Source organism: Larus michahellis, chromosome Z (genome assembly GCF_964199755.1).
Source record: "Larus michahellis chromosome Z, bLarMic1.1, whole genome shotgun sequence".
NCBI lineage: Eukaryota > Metazoa > Chordata > Aves > Charadriiformes > Laridae > Larus > Larus michahellis.
The window spans coordinates 27,314,443-27,339,638 of NC_133930.1; the positions used below are offsets into that span (position 1 = coordinate 27,314,443).

General features: G+C 46.9%; 1 protein-coding gene across 3 annotated transcripts; it reads left to right on the forward strand.

Moving 5' to 3' along the window:
- The first annotated feature begins 1,606 nt into the window (after nt 1-1,606).
- GCNT4 (glucosaminyl (N-acetyl) transferase 4) lies at nt 1,607-25,196 on the forward strand. 3 transcript variants are annotated; one of them, XM_074570640.1, is made up of 3 exons: nt 1,607-1,720; nt 5,880-6,087; nt 21,999-25,196. In XM_074570640.1, the coding sequence occupies exon 3, from the start codon at nt 22,000-22,002 to the stop codon at nt 23,365-23,367; it is 1,368 nt and encodes a 455-aa protein (XP_074426741.1). In that variant the 5' UTR covers nt 1,607-1,720; nt 5,880-6,087; nt 21,999; the 3' UTR covers nt 23,368-25,196. The 3 variants fall into 3 exon arrangements, with proteins under 3 accessions (XP_074426741.1, XP_074426743.1, XP_074426744.1); XM_074570642.1 differs by having other exon boundaries at nt 1,613-1,720; nt 5,944-6,087; XM_074570643.1 differs by having other exon boundaries at nt 1,685-1,720; nt 5,950-6,087.

Genomic DNA, 25,196 nt, shown 5'->3' on the forward strand with positions numbered 1-25,196 from the left:
GGCGGGGGGAGGCAGAAGCAGTACTAGAATAAGGTTACCGTAGGAATTTGGATAAATTCTCGGAGCAGTTGCAGTTGTCAAGTGTTTTGTCATTAGGACTTTTTTGTTCTGGTTTTCCAACCTTAATGTTAACTGGAGAAAAACACCCTGTTTAAATTATCAAGAAAATGAACAACTATATAAATGAGATTCAGGGCCTTTTTCTGGTCACCGGGAGTCAAGTAACCAGCCATGTAGGAGATCACGTAGGTGATCTGGAATTTGCATTAACTTTCTGGCCGTATCAAGAAAATAAGCTTAAAGCATGACACCTGAACGGCATAAAACATTGTGAAGATGGAGCGGGATTCAAAGAACTCTAAAGTTTTTCTGACATATACGGTTTGGGGGGTTGATGTTTTGAGGGGGGCAGAGGTGAGGTAGTGTTGCTAGGGGTTTGGCTTCGTTTCTGGGAGAAAGCTTTACCACTGACACCAGTATTATTGTAACAGGTCCAGCAGCTGCATCCTTTTGATTCCACCTATGTTTCTGCACGAGGAGCTCAGGCACACGGTTACGAGTAACTCAGCTCCAGTAGCTTAAGCAATTAGCAGCTTCAGCCGAGCTGTCACAGCTGTGCGCCCTGCGCCACGGCAGCAGGCAGATGCCCTTCGCTCTGCCGGCCGCTTCCACGTTTCTGGAAGGCCCTTGGAGAGCAGAGCCGCGCAGCTCAGCCTGGCCTTAAAACACCAGCCTTTTGCCTGGAAGTCGCCGGGGAACTGCAATACTCCAGTGCAAGGGCGGGAAGTATTATTTTCCCTGTTAGCGGAGGTTTAAAGCCAGATCCGCGGCTTATTCGTTCGAACCGGCAGCCGCCGCCGGACCCCTACGCCCACCACACTGCAGACCCGTCCCTCGCACGCCTCTGCCTTCCCGCGGCAGCCGAGCGGGGGGAGGGCAAGTAACCCGGGCCGCACGCTGGCCACAGCGAGGGCGGGGGGACCCGTCCTCGGGGGCAGATGCGCCCGGGCCGGGCCCGCAGCCGGGCCGACGGCGGCGGGTCCCCGACCGACCCTGTCTGGTCACCCCCCGCCCCCAGCAGGCTCCCTCCCGGCGCCGCCGCGGAGACCGGCGCTTCCCCCTCGTCCGCCCCGCCTCCGGGACAGCGGGCAGGCGGCGGGCCACCGGCTCCTGCCGAGCCCAGGTGCCGGCTCCCGGGGAAAGGGCGGTCGCGGCCGCTCCCGGGATCCTCGCCGCTGCCTCCTCCTCCTGCCCGGCAGGTTGCGGGGCGGGCGGCGGCGGCCACAAGCACACAGGCAGAGACACGCGTGGGCGCCTCCGGGCCCGCCCTGCCCTGGACGGCCGAGCTCCGCCCCGGTGAGCGGGCTGCCGGCGGGCACGTCCCGGGACAGCGGCAGCGGGGGGAGCCCGGCCCGGCCCGCGGAGCAGGGTCCTAACTTTTTGCGCGGAGCGGCGCGCTGGGGCCGCAGCAGTTCCCGCCTCCCCCCGGCAGCGGCTCCGCCATAGGCGCAAACTTGGAGGCTCGGCCGCGGCGGCGGAGTTTGGGGAGGAGGAGGAAGAGGAGGAGGAGAAAGAAGGAGAAGGGGCGGCAGCTGCGTGGCTCCGCGGGCGCGCAGCGGGTGCGCGGGGGCGGCAGGGCTGGGCAGGGCGCGGCGCTGGCGGCTGGAGGAGGAGGAAGAGGAGAAGGGTCAGTGCCGGCGGGTGCTACCGGGGAGCTCCGGTAAGGAGGCGTCGTGCGTCTTAAAAGTTAATTACGGGGGGATTTTACGTGTCGGGGAAGAGAAGGAGGCAGCGGTTAGCGGGCTGCCGGCGCCTGAGGTCGGGGCGCACACCTGCCCGCAGCCCGGAGCGCAGTAGGTGTGCCCAGATGTTGCAGCCACATCGGCTCTTCTTCAGGAGCAACAGTTACACCAACTCAACGTGCGGTTTGGTAACAGGAACCGGGTATGCTGTGATGTTGGCTGAACTCTCGTCGTTGTTTTTGGGTCGTTTGTTTTTTTTGTTGTTTTTTGGTTTGGGGTTTTTTGTGTCTCTCAGTAAATTGTTAAAAACGTACGTGTTAGTCTGTGGCTGTGTTTAATTTGCCAAGTGCTCTTACTCTTTCCTTTAGTATGTAAAGAGGCTCTTTTTCCTTGTGAGGAAACAAAAAGTAACAGAACAGAGAGGATCTGTCAGAAAAAAATGTGGTGGTTTTTTGGTTTTTTTTTTTTTTTTTTTTTTTTTTTATCTTGAAGAGAGACAGTAGCAGCTTCTGTCTCATTTTGGGGTGAACGGGCATAGTAGTATCAGCGTTAAGTCTTGTGGAAGGAGACCTCAAGGGGAGTTTCCCTTGAGGTTAACTGGCCTGCTGTGTCCCACATGAGGATCTGCTCCATTGAACATCCCCTGACTTGTTCCAAAGATCTAGTTCATAAACCTGCTTGTCTCATTTTGTGTTAGGCAAATTTCCCTAATGGTAACCTTTTGAAATAAATAAACTTCCTTAATAATAATCTTTTTGCATTTGATAGCCTGGGAGAGAAACACCTGAGGGCTAGATATGGTAGATAAGCTTGTGACTGCAGGGTAGGCAGTGAACAGGAAAGAGCTGCTCACTGTCTTTCAGACTGAGAATTACAACAGTCAAGTGACACTGGAAGGCGAAAGATTGAAAACAAGTAGGAGGAAGAGGGTTTTTCACACAATACTTAGGTCTGCTGTGGAGTGTTTTGTGCCTTCCCCAGTCTACTGGGTGTCACAAAACTTACGTGAGTTCAAAAGCACCTGGATGGAAGAAATCGAAACTTCGTGAGAAGTAGAAAGTTGTAACCCCTGGCTTTGGAAACTGCTGAGTTGTAAGGGACCGGAAACTGAAAGAACATGGGGAGAAGACGTTGGAGAGTACTTGTTCTCCTTCTGCTTTTTCTCCTCTTTCCAAGCATCTGCTCTGAGAAAACATCCTGGGCTGGATGGCCCCTATGGATGTGATGTGCCTGTTCTGCTGTGCATGCATCTTTCTGAGATGGTCGTAGAAAGGGAAGTGAAATGCTAGTGTACTTGTGCATCTGTGGGGTTTGGTCTTATATATCTGATACTGATGGCTTTTGGTCCAGTTCTTGTGTATTTTTCTGTATGGTGCCCACTTGTAAAGATATTTAAAGATCACCAACAACCCTGGCTAATGCTTTTTGACACATGATTTATACAAATGAGCAGTTCTTAAGGACGTCAACATTTTGGAAAGCAGTAATGGTGATAAGGGATACATTCAGGCTTGAATTGCTTGTGTTGGCACAATGCTTGTGCTGGGATTACACTGGGGATGCCAGAAAGTGGACCAGACACTGAAAACCCCTTGTGTACTGGGTTCTATAGATTTTGTGGATGATAATCCATACTGTGCATGCTATTTTCTGGCCTAATAGGTGCAAATTATTCTACTCAGTCAACAGTCCGTCTGTCATTATCTTAAAAATGCCTTGGTGCCTGAGACTAGATCTCTGAAATTTGTTAGAAGTAGTCCAGGTGAGCTGGAAAGAATAAACCAGAGGTAAAATTAAAAAATCACAAGGGGTCAAAGCTGTGTGCTATCATTATAAAAAAAAAAGTGAGTGCTGATGGAAGGGAAGCCTGGAAAATGTTGAAACACTGGTTGAGATCGAACAGGTAAGTCCAGGCGTTGTTGATCATGTGGATCTTGTCAGCCTGGAGGCTGTTTAGCCTGGCCAGATATGGCTGAGGGTCTCAGCGAGTGTCCACGATGTACAGCATAATTTCAGGAAGCTTTATGTCCACTAGCAGGACAGAAACACAGCGTTTTCAGACTTTAGCAGAAAGATTTCAGGAAAGGGCGATACCGGGATTTTGTAACCGTGTTAGCTATTGGTCAGAGCTAGGACTGAAGCATCAGAGAGGTGCTGATGTACCTGCTCGGACATTAGTCTTGGTGGTTACTGTGTACCTATGGGTCGGAACTGGGAGCGTGGGCTGCCCGGATGTGTGCTGATGAAGTGAGTTTGGTATCACTAGCAGATGATGCTTAAGAGGACTCTAGCAGGAGTTTATGGTGTTTGCATAGCTGTTACAGCAACAGAAAGGCATCAGGAGTCCTACAGTGACTCCAGCTTTTGAGGTCTCCCAGGAAATATCGATAAAGGAACTGAGAGATGCAGCAAATGAGTCACAAAAAGCTCATTTCTGCAACATAAACTGCAGGGTGCCAAATCCAGCAAGAGAGAGAAGTTTTGCGTAACTCTGTCAACAAGTCAAGCCTCATCAGACCTCTCACTGAAAAATTTAGAAATGAAGAAGGCTTCAGCAGGACTCACAATGTGACCAAGTGTGACAGACAGGTCCTTCTGCTTTGAGTACAAGAGGGACAGCAGTGAAGAAAGAGTAGTTCTCTAATTGCATGACGCTCAGGCAGGCACATCATTGAGCAGATGACAGGGTACATACCAGCCCATTGGAGACCCACACGTCCTCGTGCGCCATCATATTGTCTAACTGCAACGTGGCTTGCATGGTGCATCAGGGAGCTAGCTGCTGGCCCGGGCAAGATTCCTTGGTGCTAATCAAAGACTTTTTCCTTTTGGATCAACATTGTGGAGCACATTTGGCCTGTACATGTTTTTGTGGTGTATCATTCTTTGATGGCAGGGGGGTGTCTTTCTGCATTCTTGCTTTTCGGCAAGGACCCTAAGGCACCCTACATCTTATGCAAAAGATGCACAGCTGTCTGCAGACCTTTTCCAATTTTGCATGTGCTAGAGCTTTTGTCTCACAGGAGATTGCCAAAATCTCTATATTTCTATGTTTTTAGTTCTTTTATCAATTAATAACATTTTGAAAACATTTCCCGCCCCTGTCACACTGGGTAAAATTGACCCAGCAATAGACCATGCTGCATTGCGTCTTATGCATACAGGGATTGCCAGGTATTAAGCAGGGAATTTGGAAACTGTTCTCACTGTGTAAATTAGCCGTGCTGGGCCCGTTGAGCTAAGGTAGGACTGCAGGGTGCTGTGGATCTGCGGTACCCAGACCTCTCTTCGGAGCTTGTGAGATTCAGCCCGCTTCTGCCACACTGGAGAATGGAGCGCAAATAATAAGCTCCGTAGGACAAAGGTGTGCGGTTTATAAATCCATATGAGCTGGAAGGCTGATGGTGACGAGGAGGCTGGTGTGCACAATACTTTGGTCAAAATGTGGATGGAGAGCAGGGGAATGCTACGCACGCTTTAGGAGTACCGCCGCTCCGCTTTCCTGCGGGGAAGACGCTGTGGTATTTGTGGTACATGCAAATAGTACAATCTTTAGTTCCTCGTATTCCTTTGTAACCACTATGCACACAAAGCCTAGGTATAATGTCACAAAAATGTATTTCTTGCCATAGAAGAGATATTGTATACCATACCAGGTACTTAGGTATAGGTGAACTTGCAATGCAGATCACCTAAACAGAGTTTCGAAAAGTATCACCAGGACTGCGGGGGGTCATACCAGCAGCCCAAATTTCTGTCCTTGGCTTGGTGGCAGACCTATTTTTTCTTTGGAGGGAGCAAGGCCACTGAGACCTGGATTCTTGGCACCTAAAGTACCATGCGAGTCTTGAACTTGGTGAGGCTTTTGACAGGGACCCGTCACGTCTGGCTGCTTTCCTGCCAGGTCCTCTTTCTTCACCCTGCCGTAGAAGGAAAGTAGGTTGCTTTGAAGTGATCTGTTCTTTTTATGGTGTTTTTTCCCCCCACCATCTTCTTGGCGCTTAGAAATGCCACATGAACAAACAAAAATGTATGCTTATTATAGACATAATGGCTTCCACAGCTTATCACACGAAGCCTCCACACTCACTGTTTTTCAGCTAACATTTTACACTTTTCTTTTGTAATCTGTGCAAGCAATAATGTTGTCCCTGCTGTTTCTGTACCTCCGACTGCATACGCGCTTGAAACACTGACAAAGCTGAAGGCTGCAGGCGCCGGCAGGATGGAGCAGACACCAGGACTTTGTTCAGCCACCGAGCCGGCCGTGCCCGTGTCGATCTTCTGGGACAGAGCGTCCTAAAGAACCTCCGCAAGGGGAAGAGACCGCCGCCAAGTCCAGGAGGTAGGTCTGCGGCTCTCCTTGAAGTGATCTTGCTGATGTGACAAGCTGTGACTGTGGCAGTGAAGACTTTGACATGGGGGGAGTTGACTCGAAGTGGGGGTGATTTACAGTGGGGGCTCCCAGACGAGCCTGCAAGCAGCTTGTTGGAGAGAGGTGAAGGAAATGGAGAAATATTTTGAGCTGTTAATGGGAGCTTTTCTGCAGCGTGGTGCAGTTTCTCCTGCCTCCCTGTCTAACAGGAAACTTCCACCCCCTTTTACAGTGCTACTCCTTGCCAATGTACACAAGTTCTGGCCCTTTGGGCCCAACTTTTATGTTATGCGGTAGTTTGGGGGTAAAGGTTAACCCTCTCTCCACCGTAGTAGTAGTATTATTTTAAACTCTCATATGAGTCAGAATGAAGCTGTTAAACTCTGGTTTGCCTCAAATTATAACTGAGTAAACTCTATTTACTGGGATTTGTGGTTTTAAAAAATAATTAATTAACTATTTTTTAACTTATTTTTATCTTGACTCCTGCTTTTATGGAGCATTAAGTTCTTGTCAAACATGGATACTCCCATCTCTTAAAGCCGGTGAATTTAAGTACTCAGTCAGGCTTGAGAATTTCCACAGCTGACTCTCCCTGGTCTTTTCCTTGCTTTGACAGGGCTGCAAGTCCTCTGATCAAGGACAGAATAGTTTGGGATGTACCAAGGGATTTGCCGGGAGATTTTTCTTTTCAGGCATCCACCAGACCGGCTGCCATCAAAAGTTACTGTAAAGCAGCTCAGATTAGTTGTGGATGCAGAGGAGGCGGGTTCACTTCTCTCTTGTGCTGCTGTCTTCTTGCATGGCCCTGCAGAAGTCACTTGCCTCTTTTCCTGGCCAGACAGCAGAGACACAGACTTTCTTCACCTCAGCATAACTCTGGGACATGGCCACGCAGGAATTAATGTTAGTTATTTTACTGCGATTGTGGGGGTCACCCATCTACTGGAGGCAACTAGAAAAGAGCATCCAGCCTTTTCTAAAGAGCATAGAGAGAGCTGGGACTGAGTGGCAGACAGACAAACAAAACAGCTTACTGTCAGCACAGCAGGTTCTGTTAGGAAACACAGATCTACATATCCTGTGCAATGAAGAGTCCTCATGTTTAGCACTGGGACAAAGTCATATGTTTTACCCATAATTGCCAAATCTTTGTTGAACCTGTGTTTCCCATGTACATGGTGAGAAGCTGTCTTTTTGTGCTTGCAGAAGCGCAAAACAGGCTGCGGTAAACTGTAGGTTTTTGTTGTTTTCCCTTGGGGCACTGTGTTGTTTTTAAGTCTTCAGGGTCTTAAAATTGGCAGGCTTATCATTTAATTAGGCTTGGGTCTAAAAGTAACACCACATTTCCCCACATCTCACAATCAGAGGTCCACAAGGCAGCATGTGAGTAATTGTAGTTACTTCGCTCTTAAGCTGTTGATCATTTAGAGGAAATCTAAGTATTACTTCAGGCAGGCCGAAGCAAGGGGGTGAGCTGTGTGAGGCAAGGCTGTCAGTGGCACCACTGTGTTACGAGGGCATAGAGTGAGGCTCCAGTGCAGGGAAAGTGGGTGGAAAACCAGACAAACTTGATAGAATCAACTCATCTAGATCTAATGCCAGTAAGAAGTACCCCTGCAGAAGCTCCGCGATCCCTATCAATAGATAATTTTGCGATGCAAATAACCAGCTAGCAGCAGTAAACACTAGCGCATGAATAAATTCGCTTTCCCAGCTAACAGCACTGAATAATTAAGTAGAGTTAAAAGTTTAATTCAGATAGTTTACTAAAAAAAAAAAAAATAATCACTTAGCAAAGGACATCATCACTTTTCTGCTTTCCCAGCTTCTCAGGAATATCGTCCCCTGCACTTTCCCCATAGACCCATCAAGTGACTTGATTTGTATAGAGTGGAGGGAAAACCACAAAGATTTAACTGAGTCTTTCTGCAGATCTGGTCACACAAACAACTTGACCAAGTTTGCATTGCTGCGCGAGCGGGTGTGTATTAAGCAAACAGCGATATTTTATCAGGGAGAACTTTTCCCAAAATGTTTTTGCCCAGAGGAGAGGGAATTGTTCCTGTAGTTCCTGCTGTTATAGACATTGGTTTTGCCTCAGATGCCTTTGAGGGATGGGGAGTAGCAAGTCAGAGAAAGCACCTGTTTTCCTGCTCTGTTTGATTTGCCATCATCGTTGTTAATGCTACCTACGTGAAAGCACTTACCCTCATTGATCCCTCTCTCCATTCTCCTCTTTCATCATTTCCCAACCTCTCCTGCTGCTCCTACTCTTCTCAGCACCCCTTCCCTTTTATTTTTTTAACCTAAGCGATAAGCAAGGAGCCTGGCTTGTGCTGCGCGTCAGCAGAAGGGCTTTTGCATGGGAGAGAGAACAACATGGTGGGGTAGAAGCACTCCTGCTCCCCTGCATCTGCTGTCCTGGTTTGAGGTAAAACAGAACCAATCTTCTGTTCAATAATTTTACTTTTTAGCTAAGCCTCTTCTAACTAACTAAACTCTGAAATTAACAGCACATTGTGCAGAAACTATTCACTCTCAGAGTGGTAAGACCTCATTATGCCAAGGAATGGTATGCAGAGAGGCTCTTGCTTATACTTAACAGTGATAACAACCAAGATCAGCAACCTTTGTTATTTGCTCCATTGGAGGGTTGGAAGTGGAAAAGCATAGAGGGGTCCCACCTGCTGGGAAGAGTGGACAGGACAGGTGACCCAAAACTGACCAAGAGGGTATCCAACGCATCTGCACCATGCTCAGTATAAAAGCTGAGGGATCAAAGGGGTCAGCCTCTTTCTTCAATGGCCAGCATTTGAGGAGGACTCTGTTCGTCTGCCTTTGATCCCAGTCCAAGCATTCCTCAATCCAGATCCAGAATCCAGCTCCTGTCCACCACTGAGTCCAGTCTGGGACTTTCCCTGTGCCTGCTGGTGATGCGATCATCCTCCTGGGAGCTTTATACGGTTTTGTATATATGGTATATATGTCATTATCTTATCTTTTTTATTATTTCATTAATTTATTAATATTTTCATTAAGGTAGTTTATTTTTTTTCCTAAACTCATAAATCTCTTTATCTCTCTCTCTCCTCTCTTTGGAGAGAGAGGTGGGGGAGAGCACCTGTCACTTGCTTCAGTGTTCAGTTCATCCGAAACCACAACAATCCACTCTCTCCACTTCCTCTCCTTCCACAGACTTGCATTCGGACTTGACCTTTTCTTTTATATCTTGCTCAGTGGCAAGCACAAAAGCAGGTTGCCCCATGACAGCATTTGTAGTGAGTCCTATGTATTTCAGATCCACCAAGGAGAGAGCACTGCCTGCTCACAGCCTGGATTTTCCAAGAATCCGTATTCTGGTAGCAGCCAGCGTGTCTTGCCACACCCGTGCTCTGGGTTAACCACTCCCAAACTGATGTGACAACAGATGAAGAGATGGTTCCCATGATATGGTTCTGGTGTGACACCAAAAATCATTTGTGGTCTCTATAGCCAACTGTAGGAAGTCACAGACATCTTTGGTGGGTAATGCTAAAGTAGAGAAGTAGCAGTATAAATCTGATAGGGCTCCACTTTAAGGGAGGTCATGGCTTTTGTTTTCCTGTAGCTCAAGGTATTTGGTGGTTTGCTTACCTACTGAATGGGTCTTTCAGGAAGGACTGGCAGAGGGCAGAGCAGGGGGTGCAGTGGACACTGGCTGATACATACCTTGCGTTCCTCAGGAAAGTCGCAATGTGTTGGTTGTTGCAGGCAGACAGGTTACAAGCTTCCTCAGGTAGCCGGGCCTGCATGTCCTGCTGCTGAAGTTGTTACTTTCAGAGCTGTCTAGAGCGCCTTTTCTTCTCCATGAGGCCATCCTACTCTGAGCAGAGATCGCTCCAGCCTTCCTGGACAAAACCCAACCTTCAAAGCAAGATTTTCATTCTTCTGCCTGTGGGGAGCTTCTCGTGCATCTTATTCCCACCAGGCTCTGGGCTTCCTGTGATGGACCTGGGCAGTTCATGACAGCTCTACCCTGTGAGCGGCATCCAGGGACTCTGTGGGCTCTGCAGATCCACCTGGCAGCTTCTACCTTTAATCACTGAAGTGCTTGTGTTTAGTGGAGCAGAAACTATATCAGAAAAGACACAATGAGGAAAAAGAATGAAGTGCTGGGGAGTTGCAAAATTCCTTGCAGTCTCAAACAAAGTGGTTGACAAGCTGTTAATAAATCAGTGCAATCTGAATACAGACAAACTGGGAGCACATCTGCAATGCATAGGAAGTGTTGGAAGAAAACCACAGATTTTGATGGGGTGTAGTGGTTTGTGCTGGGCTGGTCACTAAATGAATGACAGATGCTCTCTTTAACCTCTCTCCTGTCCCAGAGAAGGGAGAGAGAATAAGGGAGAAAGACTTATGGGTTGAAAAGAACACGAAAACTACCTTAATGGAACAGTAATAATAAAAAGAAAAGATAATAATATCAATAAGAAAATAATGAAATATATACAATATATACAGAACCAGTATTGGGCTCCCAGGATGATGATCATGTCACCGGCAGGCATTGGGAAGTCCCAGTCTGGACTCAGTGACAGATGGGAACTGGGTTCAGGAACGCATGGATCAGGATCAAAGGCAGCAGAACGGATAGAATCCTCCTCAGATGTCAGCCGTTGAAGAAAGAGACTGACCCCTTTTATCCCTCAGCTTTTATACTGAGCATGGTGCAGATGGGATGGACTACCCCACTGGTAAGTTTTGGCCAATGAGACCAATGACACATTTGACCTTTTTGGACGGGTTAAAGCAAACTCTCAGTCGGGTACTTTTAAGTTACAAATGATCTCTATCAAAAATTACCATGAATAATGCAGCTGTTACTTTAAAGAAACAGCTTTATGGAAACTGCTTTATTCCCAAGAAGGCTGTTTCCAATAGCCACAGATGAGTTGTTTGTGAAGTAGGAACAGAGGCCTCTGGAGGGGCTGGGGCTGCTTCTTCAGTGCCAATGGGGTCTCTTTTTGCTGCAAAGCAGTCAGTTTTCATATTTGCTGACTTGTGGTGGCAATACAGGGATGCAAGAGGCAGTTGACTGTGTGGACTGCAGGTGAGACTTGCCATGCAAAGCAAGAGGAATGTGAGAGTTGGTAATTTGTTCCTGCCCAGGGTGAAGGGAGCTGCAGACTCCTCCTGTGCAAGAATGACATTGGTACCACTGAGTTGTGCAGTCTGGAAGCTGGTGTTACTCTGAGTACATGGGGTTTATGGAAAGAACAGAAATAATAGTGTGAGGAGCAGCAATAAAGCCCTGGGCTCTCTCAGGAACCAGGGCTCTCCATATGTAAATCATTAGGGTCTTAGTAAAGTGGAAACACGCCTTCAGAGAGGCAGCAGGAGCCCAAAGCCTGCCAGTTTCTCTGCGCTGCTGAAGGGAACCTGCCTGTTTCTCTGGCTTGTTCAAACCCCCTCCTTAACCCTTTTTAGAGCAGCAGCCTCACAGAGGGCTGGTGGATACAAGCTGTTGGAGGTCAGCCGGGGTGGGAGGTTGGTTCGTCAGGCCAGTTCAGACACGTGCTGATCGGAGCAGCTTCCAGGCTGGCTTTTCTCCATTGTTCCTAAGCGCTGCTCTGGGATGGAGGAGTTGCTGGGGCGTTACTGGCAGAGGATCAGGGTTGGCTGCAATGCTGCTGCCCCCAGAACACTTCACGCCAGAGGTACACCAAGCCTTCACCAGAGCTTGCAGTGCTGGTGCAAAAGCTGAGTTCTTGTCCTGGCTCCTATTTGTTGGGGCAGTGACTTTCCCAGGCATACCTCATCCAGCCTGTCTCGCAGCCCGTTCTCTGGGGCAAATGGATGGTCCTTTGCAGTTCCTTGTATCTTTCCACCAGCTGCGGAGGGACCTCAGAAGCTTAGTTTGACAAACATTGGGCAAGGTGGGTCTCATGTGCATGGTACAGTGACTGGGATACAGAAGAGGTTGTCTGCTGGTTTACTTCAAGGCCAAATCCTGAAGCAGTCTGAGTAATTTAACAATGTTGAGTTCTGCTCCCTGGCAGAAAATATTCCTAGATGTTGTGGGACAACCTCAAGCAATCCAGTGGAAATGTCCCTGCCCATGGCAGGGGGATTGGACTAGATGAACTTTGAAGGTCCCTTCCAACACAAACCAGTCTATGATTCTATGAAATAATGTGGGTTTATGGCCTCTCAGAAGGAGTGGTGCTTTTATCTTGATTTTATTCTGAAGAAATGGATGTACGCCTTGTAAAAATGTTATTCCCAATAATTTAATTTGCGTACTCACAGGAGGCTCTTCAGAGCAGAAATTTGGACCACCCACCCCTCGTAACATACAGACTCAGATGGTTAATATTTGACTGTTCTGCTCCTCCTCCAATATACAGCATTGGCAACTCCTATTTTTCTTTCAAGGGCCATGGCAACAACTTATCCCCACTCCTCTTTGTGTATGTGGTCTGCTTTCCTGCAGGGAAGAGATGCTGAGTCAGTAGAGGGTATCCTGTTCTATCTCAGATATGCAGTTCACCAGCTGAACCGTGGAAATTTGCTGGTCTGCCTAGCACTGAGAAAGTGCAACAGTTTACAAGGTTCTCTTTCGCGGTGATTTGGTAGATACAGTGAACTTCACATAGGCATACTCAAAGCTAATTTAGATCTAACTTACACTGATTGTTGTTGTTTCTGCAGCATCTTAGATGTTTGACATTACGGAACTATCATAGAATCACAGAATGGTTAGAGTTGGAAGGGATCTTATAAGTCATCTCGTTCCAACCCCCCTGCCATGGGCAGGGACACCTGCCACTAGACCAGACTGCTCAAAGCCCCATCCAGCCTGGCCTTGAACACTTCTGGGGATGGGGCATCCACAGCTTCCCTGGACAAACATTTCCAGTGTCTCACTACCCTCACAGTAAAGAATTTCTTTCTAATACTTAATCTAAACCTACCCTCTTTCAGTTTAAAACCGTTACCCCTCATCCTATCACTACACACCAATAAGCACAGGAAGAAGATTCCATTTCTTCCTAATATCCAATCTAAATCTCCCCTATTCCAGTTTAAAACCGTTACCCCTTGTCCTATCGCTGCACTCCCTGATCAAGAGTCCCTCCCTGTCTTTCCTGTAGGCCCCCTTTAGGTACTGGAAGGTCGCTGTAAGGTCTCCTCGGGGTCTTCTCTTCTCCAGGCTGAACAACCCTAACTCTTTCAGTCTGTCTTCATAGAGAGGTGCTCTGATCTTCTTCATGGCCCTCCTCTGGACTTGCTCCAACAGGTCCATGTCTTTCTTACAATGGGGCCCCCAGAGCTGGATACAGTACTCCAGGTGGGATCTCACAAGAACAGAGTAGAGAGGTAGAATCACCTCCCTTGACCTGCTGGCCATGCTTCTTTTGGTGCAGCCCAGGATGCAGTTGGCTTTCTGGGCTGTGAGTGCCATTGGCAGCTCATGTCCAGCTTCTCATCCACTGTCATGGTTTGGCCTCAGACGGCAACAAAGAACCATGTACTGCCCTCTTGAACTCTCCCCCCACAGAGGAATTGGAAGAAAAAGGCAAAACTCGTGGGTTGAGACAAAAGTAGTTTAACACAACAGCAAAGGGAACATTAAAACAACAACAATAACACAGAGTAATATACAAACATGATTATTGTACCACCACTCACCAAACCCAGGATGCCCCAGCCAGCAGATAAATCTCATCAGGTCCCATGGACTTATGCAGCACCTTCAGGTTCCTCAGCTAGTCTTGAATGTGGTCTTCTCCTACAGTGGGCAGTTCCTCATTCTCCCAGTCCCTACCTTTGCCTTCTGTGACTTGGGCAGTGTGGCTACAGCATTTGCTGGTGAAGACCAAGGCGAAAAAGTTGTTGAGCACCTCAGCCTTCTCCGTATCACAAGTGACCAGGTCTCCTGTTTGCTTCCAGAGAGGGCCCACATTTTCCCTAGTCTTCCTTTTATAGCTGACATACCGATAGAAGCTTTTCTTGTCACCCTTGACATCCCTGGCCAGATTTAATTCTATCAGAGCATTAGCTTTCCTGACCTGATCCCTTGCTGCTTGGATAATTTTTCTCTATTTATCCCAGGCTACCTGTCCTTGCTTCCGCCCTCTGTAGGCTTCCTTTTTGAGTTTGAGTTTTCCCAGGAGCTCCTTATTCATCCATGCAGGCCTCCTGGTGTTTTTGCCTGACCTCCTCTTTGTTGGGATGCAACACTCCTGAGTTTAGAGGAGGTGAACCTTGAATATTAGCCAGCTTTTTTTGGGCCCCTTTTCCCTCCAGGGCTTTATCCCATGCTACTCCACCAAGCAAATCCCTGAAGAGGCCAAAGTCTGCTCTGATGAAGTCCAGGATAGCTTGCTGTGCAGCCTCCTCACCCAGTTAATGATCTTGAACTCTGCCAAGGCTGCCCTTGAGCTTCACATTCCCCACCAGCCCCTCCTTGTTGATGAGAACAAGGTCCAGCACGGCACCTCTCCTCATTGGCTCCTCTATCACTTGGGAAAAGAAGCTGTCATCAACACATTCCAGGAACCTCTTGGATTGGTTATACCCTGCTGTGTTGTCCCTACAACAGATATCAGGGTGGTTGAAGTCAGCTGGCCTGTAGCAGACGCCCAGTATAATGTCACCTGTCCCTGCCCTCCCTTTAATCCTCACCCATAAACTCTAGGTCAGGTCCTCATCCATCCCCAGATGGAGCTCCATGCATTCCACCTGGTCACTGACATAGAGGGTGACACCCTGTCCTCGTCTCCCCTGCCCGTCCTTCCTGAAGATCCTGTATCCTTCCATTGCAGCATTCCAGTCGTAGGAACCATCCCACCATGTCTCCCTGATGCCAGTAAGATCACAGCCCTGGAGGTGTGTGCACGTCTCTAACTCCTCCTGTTTATTCCCCATGCCACATGCATTTGCATAGAGGCATTTAAGAGGCATTAGCTATAAATAATACGAATTAAATAATGTAGGAGAGTTACAAGCTTCACTTGCAATGACCTTGCTACCTCGGTTGTAGTGCACAGTGGCCTTAGCCAGTGTGTTAGATCAGAATGCAACAAAAATTACACAGTATTCAGGTGAAACTGCAGAAGATCTTTTTAGGCAGGCAGATCATCACTCCCTCTTAGGCTCTGCCTTGGAGGCCAGGATTGCCACTGCTACATTTTACAGATTTTTGCAGAAGAGAACGTCTTTTTTTATTATGAGAAATGCAAATGAAGAAGCAAACATTGCTCTAATCCAGTTTAATTTTGACGAAACAAAAAAGCTAAACTGCAAAACAAGCCAAAATGTGGATTGTTGCCATCTCCGACACTTTGTGCCTGCTCAAAATTGGATTTCTTTTAGGATTTTTTTCAGTTCAGTTCAAAGAAAAGAACCTCAAATAGGAAATGTTGCTTTTGAGTTTTACAGAAATATATTGACTTGAGGCAATGTGCATGTTTTTTGGGAGTGCCAGTGAAATGCAAAAGCACCGGGTTGTTCACAAGGCTTACAGAGCAGGACATTCAGGGTTTTCTGAGGAGGTTGCATCTGGTGTTAGCAGCACACCTGACACTTGCTTAACCCTTCTCAGGGCTCGCCTTTTAAATTTCAGTGTCACAGAAGGCACACTGCAGCCTTGCTGTCAATCAGAAGAGTTATAATTAATGCCTGCAGTGTAAGCTTTTAGCTGGACCGCTCCCCAGCCACCGCGCTGCGCTCCCACCTGAAGCCCAAGCACCTGGGAGAGGATTTCCCCCTCTTCCCAGCAACTTGACCCATTTTCATTTCATGATTGAATCCTGAGTGGTGTGCGTGGCTTCATAAATAAAATAAAAAAACCCTTCAATGCAGCTGAGGACATGATCTTTGAGAGGCTAAGAGCTGTAGTCAGTGCTTGGGGGGTGGATGCTTTGCCTTTGTCCATCTTCTCTGAATGCGAGCAGCAGTTGTGAAGGGAGAGCCACTTCCCAGATTTTTGTAAAATTTTTTTTTGTGTTTTGCATTATGGTGCTAGCGGCAAGGGAAATGCAGATTTCTCCAATGGAAATCTTCAGATGAGTTACCATGGATTAAGCTTTCGTTTAACAAATTGATAATGGGTCTGTTAATCAGATTCATACAAATGCAAGGGCTTGTTCCCGGCCAACATGGAGAGTGTGAAATCTGGGAGGTTTAGCAAAAGTGTGGTGCCGAGAGAGGGGAGGAGGATTTTCCCTGGGAGCCAGTGTTCGTGAAAGGGCTGTATAACTCATGGAGGATCTGGACAGAGAAGTCCTATGCCCAATGAAGTCTCAGGAGTTCTGGCCTCCTCGAGTGCTCGGCTGTGCTAATTCTCCCCTGTTCCTGTTTGCAGGAGTCAGGGTGACTGCTGGAGGGATGGGATGGGGAAGGACAAGCACGGGAGAAAGTCCTGGCCAGCGGTTGTGCTCTCATGCTGAATCCTTTCCTGTCCCCCTGCCAGCACCCAAGAGCAGAGTCCCGGAGCCCAGGCTGCACCGGGGTCGTTGTGGGAAGGAGAGGGGAGGAGTGAGGCGCTGCGGGTGTTGCTTGCTTCTGATGGAGAGGTACCCGGTCGGGTACCTGCGTGATGTGCTGCAGTCTTTGCTCACGACAGATCCAGACTCGCCATGCCCCAAAGGCATAGTTAGGGAAGCCCACGGGGCTGTGTGTAGAAATGTTAGGAGTCAGTGCAGCTAGAATTGGAATTGTTCTAGTACTTTTTTTTTTTCCCCCTTCCAAAAAGAATCCTAAAAGCAGGCTATAATTTACCTTTAATTAGCTTTTCCTTTGGTTTCATCTTGCGAGCATTTAACATTTCAAGCAATTACAGTCTCTCAGTAGAAATTCAACATTTCTGTGTCGTTATGGTAATCTGTATTGTAAAAGCCAGGAGAAATAGCCACTGGTTCAATTTGTTTCTCTGGCCCTAATAGGTGCACTTTACTTTTACCCCTATGACAGTGTTCCAGTACGAGCTTGGGTGATTTACCCAAGCAGGTTGCCTATGGATAATGTACAGATGCAAACGCTGCTTTTCACGTTTGTGATGCGCCCACTGTAGGGTTTTGCACACTTTTGGGTACTGTGCAGCTTCACTGGCTGTGGGTTTATGCTTACAGATTGACACAAAAAGATTCAGTAGTTTGCAAGCAGGAGCAACAATATTTCTCAGGAAGGTAAACTTCTGCACATCTGGCTGATAGCAGCTGGAAGTGACTATTGAGGCAACAGGTCTTTACAGATTTTTCCATGTGATCAGACCATGCTTCACTTTGCTGTGTTACCCAAAATAGGTATATGACTGTCTATAGACAAATGAGTGTTATTTCCTCCGTTCTTATTTTGATGTTCTCTCTCTCTTCACCAGTTGCTGCAATGTGCTAGAAACCAAGGTCTAATTCTAGTGTATGTCCTTAACGTGTATTTTCTAGCACGCTCTTGCCTCCAGCTTGGCTTTCCTTACCAGCACTTCCTTTAGCTGGCCATAGCTCAGTTCATAACTTTTAACGCTTTCAGTACACAGGGGAAAAAGTTTTATGAGTGTTGCATGAGCCCCAGGAGAGCTGCAGAAGAATTCTGCAGCCTCGCGAAAGACCAGAGGTTGTGCACTGGATTGAAGCACGGAGCTCCACTGCCTGCTTGGAGAATGCCACGTATTTTCTGGTCCTGCTGCAAGCCCAGCATCATTGCCTGAGGCAGACACAGACAGCAGAGCCTGGCTGGAGAGTGCCTTGGAGGCAAGGACAGAGAGTTTCAATTTGAGAGCGGCATGGCTCAGTCCTCTCGGGAGGGTTTATTCCGCTGACTAAGGCCAACGCAGCGTTCAGCGAGCGGCCGGACTTTTTCAGGAGGGTGTGAAATTCTCCCACCACCTTATTCCTCCTTTTGTGACATTGTGCAGCTTGCACAGTTGCAGAAATCAAAATGATTTTAAGTGTTTGAAGGTGTAAAGCTGCCCACAGCAGCTTCTTGCAGGGAGGAAAATACCAAAAAAAAAAGGCAGTGAAATACACCAGCAGAAAACCCAGCCGTTTACTGGGTGCAGTACAAATATTGTCGTCATGAATCTAACTAGCAATCCCTCTTCTGATCCAGCAGTAGATAAGAACATATTCAGAGAGAAGAGTGATGGTCACAAGAAATGCTTTTATTGTTAAAAATTTCCTGACAGAAGTCTTGGCAGCTGGCAATTGCCTGATGTCATGGTTCCAGGGAATTCAGCTTTTTGTCCATATTTATGTATTGGCAAAGGTAAGTCTGGAAACTCTCAATAGGCAGCTGATTGCCTAATTCCTTCTTGAATCCTGCTGAGCTCATGGTCTTTACAGTACCTTATGACAGGCCATAATTGTGTGTTGTGTAAGAACATGTGTTTTCTTTGTTACACAACACAAATGTGTTTCCCTTGTATTTGTTGCATGTCTATTTTCTTTGAACATCCCTTGCTTTACATATGCAAAGGAAAAATGAAAACACCCATTTAGCTTCTCCGAATTGTTCAGTACCTTGCATCCCAGCCAGTAAGAGCCCTGACCGGGTTAGTTGCTGTGTATGTGTGTATATAGACCAGCTGTGCGATGTGTGTTTGTCACAAGGTGAGATCAGCCTCCATTAATTTCCTCAGGAGTTTTCTCGCGTGTAGAGGAGAAAGTGCAAACATTTCACCAAACAAGGCAAGATGGCAATGCCAAGCTCCCTTCCGAGTACAAAATCTTTGTGCAAAAGGTGGAACGTTGATCCTGTGTATTGTATGGTCGCACCCGAGAAAAAAATACTCGTGAGGAAGATAACTGGAGGTAGCATCTGGTCTGTGCTACCCCAGGTAGGTGCTTCAGGTGGCTCTAGGTCCCTGTTCCTATCTGTCACGTGTTGTTTGTTCCCTCCTCCTCCAGAGAGGACTGCGTGTACAGTATACTGCTATGCCTGAGTGCTGCGTGTGGTAAGAAATAGGAGTTTTGCGCTTGAATCAAAACCTGATGAGATTTGTGGTGGCCCTTCTGTCCCAAGGGATTTCATTCACTGGTCTCGCACTGTTCCTTAAGAAATCCTGGTCTTTTGCAGACACTAACTTCATCCTGGTTAGAGGCAAATGATTAGTGCTTAAAGAGCAAAGCTGTTCCCTCGTACAGATATACCGAGCCTGGCTGTGGGGTGCATTGGAGGTAACAACAAGAGAGTATGAATTTAATGTGATAAGGATGGAGCAGGAGGGACAGTGGGATATTAGTGGTGGTGAACCGCACTGCTGGAGAGATGTTAGAGTGCTTAAGGGTGGTTGAGGTCACGCGTGGCCTGATTCTGTCTGGACCATTGTGGTGATATAGTGTGTGTTATAAAAACCAAACCAAACCAAAAATCAACAAACAAACAGATGGGGCTGTGGATATAGTTGCTGGCTCCTGATGCTCTCATCTGACCAGATGCTGGCCAGGAGCAGGGAGAGATCCTCCATTTGGTGGAGGAGCTGAGGTTTCTCATGAGTGCTCCTTAATTCCTTCCTCCACAGGGAATTTGAACCATGTCACCACAGTCTTCTGGATTTCTATGACCTCTTTATATGGCACAATAGTGTCTTGTGGTTGGCAGTGCTGAAAACCACAGGAATGTTGAGGCAGCTGAGTGTGGATCCTTTGCTCATCAGCTGCAGAGAGGGAGTCCTCAGTGCTGTCCAGGTGATTTCTTGCACATCCTGGTCTAACTCCAGACCGCACCAGGCTCCAGTGGTCTAGATTGCTAGTTTCAGGCAGGGAAGCGCGGCACAATGGCTTTTTTGTTGGCTTGCCTAGAAACAGAATGTTTGGCTCTGGGTAGAAGCCGGTCAGATCTACCATAGGTAGAGGAGGTTTGGAGCAGTGGAGGATATGCTGTTTGCCCCCTCCTTCTTCTTTGTCCAGGCTCTCTTTTGCCTTTTTGAAGAAGGTAGAGAGGAAGGGAAGATTGGTTCCCTGGTTGAGGCAATCCCTGTTCAGCCAGCAGAGGTAGGGGTTTTCCTTGGTAGCCAGGGAGACCGCTGGGCAGAGGCACTGGACGGGCTTCACAGGGAGAGCGCACCACACAGGTCTTCTCCCTCCAAAGGAAAAACGGGGGCAAGTTAGCTGTGTTCCCCTCCACAGGGCTTCTGTCACATGGCTGGAAACCTGGCTTTGGTTAGGAGAGGCTTTTGAGAGACACTTTTCTCCAGGAACATAGGTACAGGAAGGAAGTAGGTAAAGGGGACACCTGGATTAGACATTGAGCTGGGATTAGTTTGGAGAAAAGAAGGAAAGCACCTGCTGGCTAAGGGGGAAGGTGGGATTTTTGGCTTCATCGGGAGATAGATCTGCTTTTTCTCGTTGTTTGTTAGTGTACCTGGAGGCTGTTTGTAAAACCTGCAGAGAACTGCTGAGCTCTGGCTTCTACAAAATAGGTACATGTTGGTTTACCCTTCTCCCTTCCCCGGTCTATACCTGTCACCCCCAGGGGAAACAAGGAGATGGCATTTCCTTCTTCTTTCTGTTGCCCCTAGAAGAGAAATATCAAGGAGAAAGATGCACAGGGAAGGGGAAAATCAGAACAGGCTAGTGAAGCAGCTCTGCCTCGACAGGCTGCGTTTTAACTGAAGCTGCAGCTTCAGTGAAATGGTTGGTGGGAATGCTAAAGATGCCTGAGTTAGTCTTTGCAGTAAGTGTTGCATGCACACCTCAATACTTGATTTTACAAGCATGCATGGGATCTGCAGACCTCTGAGCCACTTCTGGTGGCCCCACCATTTTATTCAGTCTGAGGCGTTCTGGAACAGCTCCTTCTCAAAGGAAAATATTGGGAGCAGTTCTATTTGGGGACAAAGTAGAGCTTAGTTTAAGCTAAGCAGAGCTAAATTTAATGCTGCACCTGGATGTGGACTCTGGTCTAATTTTAATTCAGGCATTGCAACAACGCTGCTTGCACTCAGCTGGTAAAGCGAAGCTATGTGGAGAGGGGATCACTGTATTTAGCTTTTATTGTGGTTATACCTCAGTTGTTAAGTTGCTACACAGGAATGTTATTAAATAGCCTGCTGCATAAAACACACCCTGTCATGTGTGTGTTTTTACAGTTGTATCCGAGGTTGTGTCACACGGTAGGGAACAGGATAGATGTGCTGTTGCTCACTACTACCCCTTCTGCCTTCAAAGGGTCACATTACGTACTCATTCCAGTGGATTGAAGTGCTGTGTCTTCATCTGTCTTTTTCTGCAGGGCAGGTTAGCAGTATTTTCCAGAATAAATCTGGACACAGGGAGGACTTTGGGATTGTCAGACCCTGTTGGGAGAGGATGGGAAGGAAATTAATTTGCTCTTTGATACCTTCGTGGGCCAAACCTAGTGTTAGAGACAGTGAGGATGCTCTGACTGAATTCTGAATATCTACTATTAAGCACACGTTCTTTGTAGACTTACAAGAGATTCCCTTGCTGCTCCCATTGAATATCCTAGAGTTACACAGGAAAATAAACAATCCTTTCTACTGACTTAGAGGACAGTCATGTTTCTGCCAATGCAGAGGTTGCTGTACTGCAGTTTGTGACTCATAAGAAATTAAAAAAAGGTTTGGAAAATAAACAGTGGGAGTCTTGTTCCAACACTCTTGTTTAGCTGGAAATCATCTGAAATCTGAGTTGGTTTATTCTCTTCAGTCAGCTAATTCAGGGGAATGAAATCTTTGCCTATTATTGTGGTAAAATCTGTCTCTGAATTAACATGACGATGAAGAAGAAACTGCAGATTTCCAGTGCCGTCCTGCTGAGGTGGTGTTTATGCTGCAGACAGGCGGGTGTGCACATGTCTTTGTTAAAAGCTGGAATTGTCTCTGATGCTTTGTTCCTGATTTAAAATGCCATCATGCCTCTGTTTTCTTGCAGAATGAAGAGACACAAGTGTCCCTACAAATGTCCCTCACAAAGGAAGATCCTGATCCTGTGTGTTACGGGGTGGCTGATTGCACTGCTGAAGCTCCTCCATGTTGAAAGACACTTTTTTCCCTCTAAGGGCATTTATTTGGTTGAGCACTTCTTGAGCACTTCTTCTTATGTTAGAAACAGGTATTCCTACCTTAGAAATGAGTTCCAGTACGAAATTAATTGTTCATCTATATATGAACAAGATCCTCATGAAATTGGCAAGAGTTTAGAGATAAGAAGAAAAGAGATAATTGATTTAGCTGATGAAGACATTGTAGCAATCACCAGTGATTGCCACGTGTATCATTCACTTAGGAAATACCACCTAAAACTTGTTTCTCCAGAGGAGGAGAGTTTTCCAATTGCCTATTCTTTGGTTGTTCACAAAGATGCAGTAATGGTAGAAAGGCTCATATATTCACTATACAGCCGTCAAAACATTTACTGCATCCATTATGACCAAAAAGCAGCAAAAAGTTTCAAATCTGCTATGAACAATCTAGCTAAATGTTTCCCCAATATTTTCATTGCGTCAAAATTGGAGACAGTGGACTATGCACATATTTCACGGCTGCAAGCAGATTTAAATTGTTTGTCTGATTTGATGGACTCTGCAGTTCCCTGGAAGTATGTTATTAATTTGTGTGGCCAAGATTTCCCTTTGAGATCAAATTTTGAGTTGGTCGCTGAACTGAAGAGACTTCGTGGAGGAAACATGCTGGAAACTATAAAACCAAGCAGTAGCAAAAGAGAACGATTTACTTATCACTATGAACTTAGGAAAGTGCCTTATGAATACATGCAGATGCCTGTAAAAACCAACATTTCCAAGAATCCGCCACCTCATAATATTGAGGTATTTGTAGGCAGTGCCTATTTTGTTTTAAGCCGAGCGTTTATTCAATATACCCTTGAAAGCTCTCTTGCAAAAGATTTTTTCGAGTGGTCAAGGGATACATACTCTCCGGATGAACATTTTTGGGCCACTCTTGTACGTGTTCCTGGGGTCCCTGGGGAAGTTCCAAGGTCGGCCCAGGACATAACAGACCTACAAAGCAAAACCCGTCTGGTGAAATGGAATTACCTTGAAGAACATTTGTATCCTCCCTGCACTGGTACCCACCTTCGCAGCGTCTGCATCTATGGGGCTGCAGAACTAAGGTGGCTTCTGAATTACGGGCACTGGTTCGCCAACAAGTTTGACTCCAAAGTCGACCCTGTCCTGGTAAAATGCTTGGCAGAAAAACTGGCAGAACAACAGAAAGAGTGGGTAAATTTGTCGTCAGATGAATACTTTCTGCACGTGAATTCTGTGAATGCCTCGCTATAGCAGCACGGTCTTCCCTGCTGTCAGTACTGTGTACTGTTATAGCACAGCGCCTGCAGCTCCTCTGCCTTGACCTGCTGCAGGATGTTAGTGAGCGAAACAGCCGTTCTGCATAAAGTTGAGCCCTGGAGAGTCGGGTGCCTGCCCTTTTATTTATGAAAAGTCATGCCTCTCTGATTGACTGTATGTAACTTGCCACAGTAATCTTGTAATTGTTCTTCAGGGTGATTCTGAGAGGATGAGATTTGCTTTTGGAGGCTGGTGCTGCCTGTCCTAATGGAGTATTTCAGAAACATGTTTTTCAACCAGTGTGTTTGCCTCTTTCCTGAGAAACTCCAGCGCCTCTGTCTGTCCCCTTTCCCTTCACTTTTGTTTTTCTTAAAGGTGTGAAACAAAGACCTCTGTATCTACTACCTCAGGAAAACTGGAAGTGCCCAGCTCACAGACAAAAACCAAGAGATCAGCATGACACCAAATGAGCCATGTGGCCTCACCTGAAGTCCCAAACTTCCCGTCTGTGGGAGCTAAAAAAGATCTTTGCAATGTCAAAATGACTGGATGATATAAGGGAAAGAAGATCCTTAGATAACGCATTGTCTGAAGCGTCGTTTTCTTCTCCCCACTCATCTGTGTGTTGCTTCTCCTTCTGTGAAGTGTGTGCTCAGGTTCCGTGCCACGCCTATGAAATCGGTGGTAGTTGATTGAAACAGAATTATGCACTGTTATTCTTCAGAGGCAGTATATGAGCATGCCCTAAGGGCAGTCTCTGCAGCCCCTTCGGGTAGACATCCATGCCAAAAGAGGTTGATCTTCATTTCTATCTCTGCCTGTAGAGATATCTTCCTGTGAAATCCCAGTCCTCTTGAGACAGTACGTCTACACATGGTGGATAACAAGTGCTATTTCCAATTAGTGTTCAGCAATGTGGTGCTATGTTGAAATGCAAAACATGCGAAATTGAGCAGTAATCATAAGAATAGCCATATTGCAGAAATGAAGACCCTGTGTAGACATGGCTTTCTGTGGAAGTCTCTTGGCCTTGCACCGCCATGATCCCTGGCTGACGGGTGCCTGGTCAAGCCCTGGTTCAACTGTAGAGCAACTTTTCTCCAACAGCCTCTGCTTCCCATGGCCTTGCCAGGCCTCCTGGTAGCGAAGTGGCCCAGAAGCCTCCTCGCAGCTGGGCTCTCCAGACCACAGCATGAGGGAAGTGTTTGTTAGTGCAGGGGTCTCTGCAGAAATTCTTGCAACTCAGAAATGCCTCCTGGCATTTTGGGGGTTTCTCTGGAATGTTGCTCTGCCACACATTCAGTTTTGGTGGTTCCAGCTTGGGGTCTAAGCTTGCTCGCTGTCCTCTTTCTACCCATCTGGCTTTTATTAAGGGGCATCTTCCCGCGAATGTCTTTGGGATATCTGGTCTTATCGATCCACAGATTACTGCAATAATGACCATGTCTCGTACCCATGAGAAATCTTTGTTTCTTATTTGAGTTGAAAGAACGAAGTCATTTTTTGGTCTCAGTTATTGTTTATAAATTTAGTCATGGTCAAGTCATCTGTGGCTTAAGATTGGATTTGTGTGTCATGAGTCGTGGGCCTTTTTCCCCGTTCACGACACTGATTTCCTATGCGTTTTCTGTTTCACTTGTTCCAGCTGTAAAACAGGAGCAATGATGTTCTATTACCTTCCTAAGCACTTCAAAAACCTATGGATGTTTTGAGTTGATTGCACAGCACTAATTGCTTATCAAACTATTTATGGAGTCTGGGGACACACAGGTCAAGTATCTCTTTGATGTACTGCTTCTGAAATAAATGGGGATTATTTTTAA

Excerpts from the sequence above, each read along its gene's own strand:
- GCNT4 (XM_074570640.1), top strand. The coding sequence starts at position 22,000 with ATGAAGAGACACAAGTGTCCCTACAAATGTCCCTCACAAAGGAAGATC.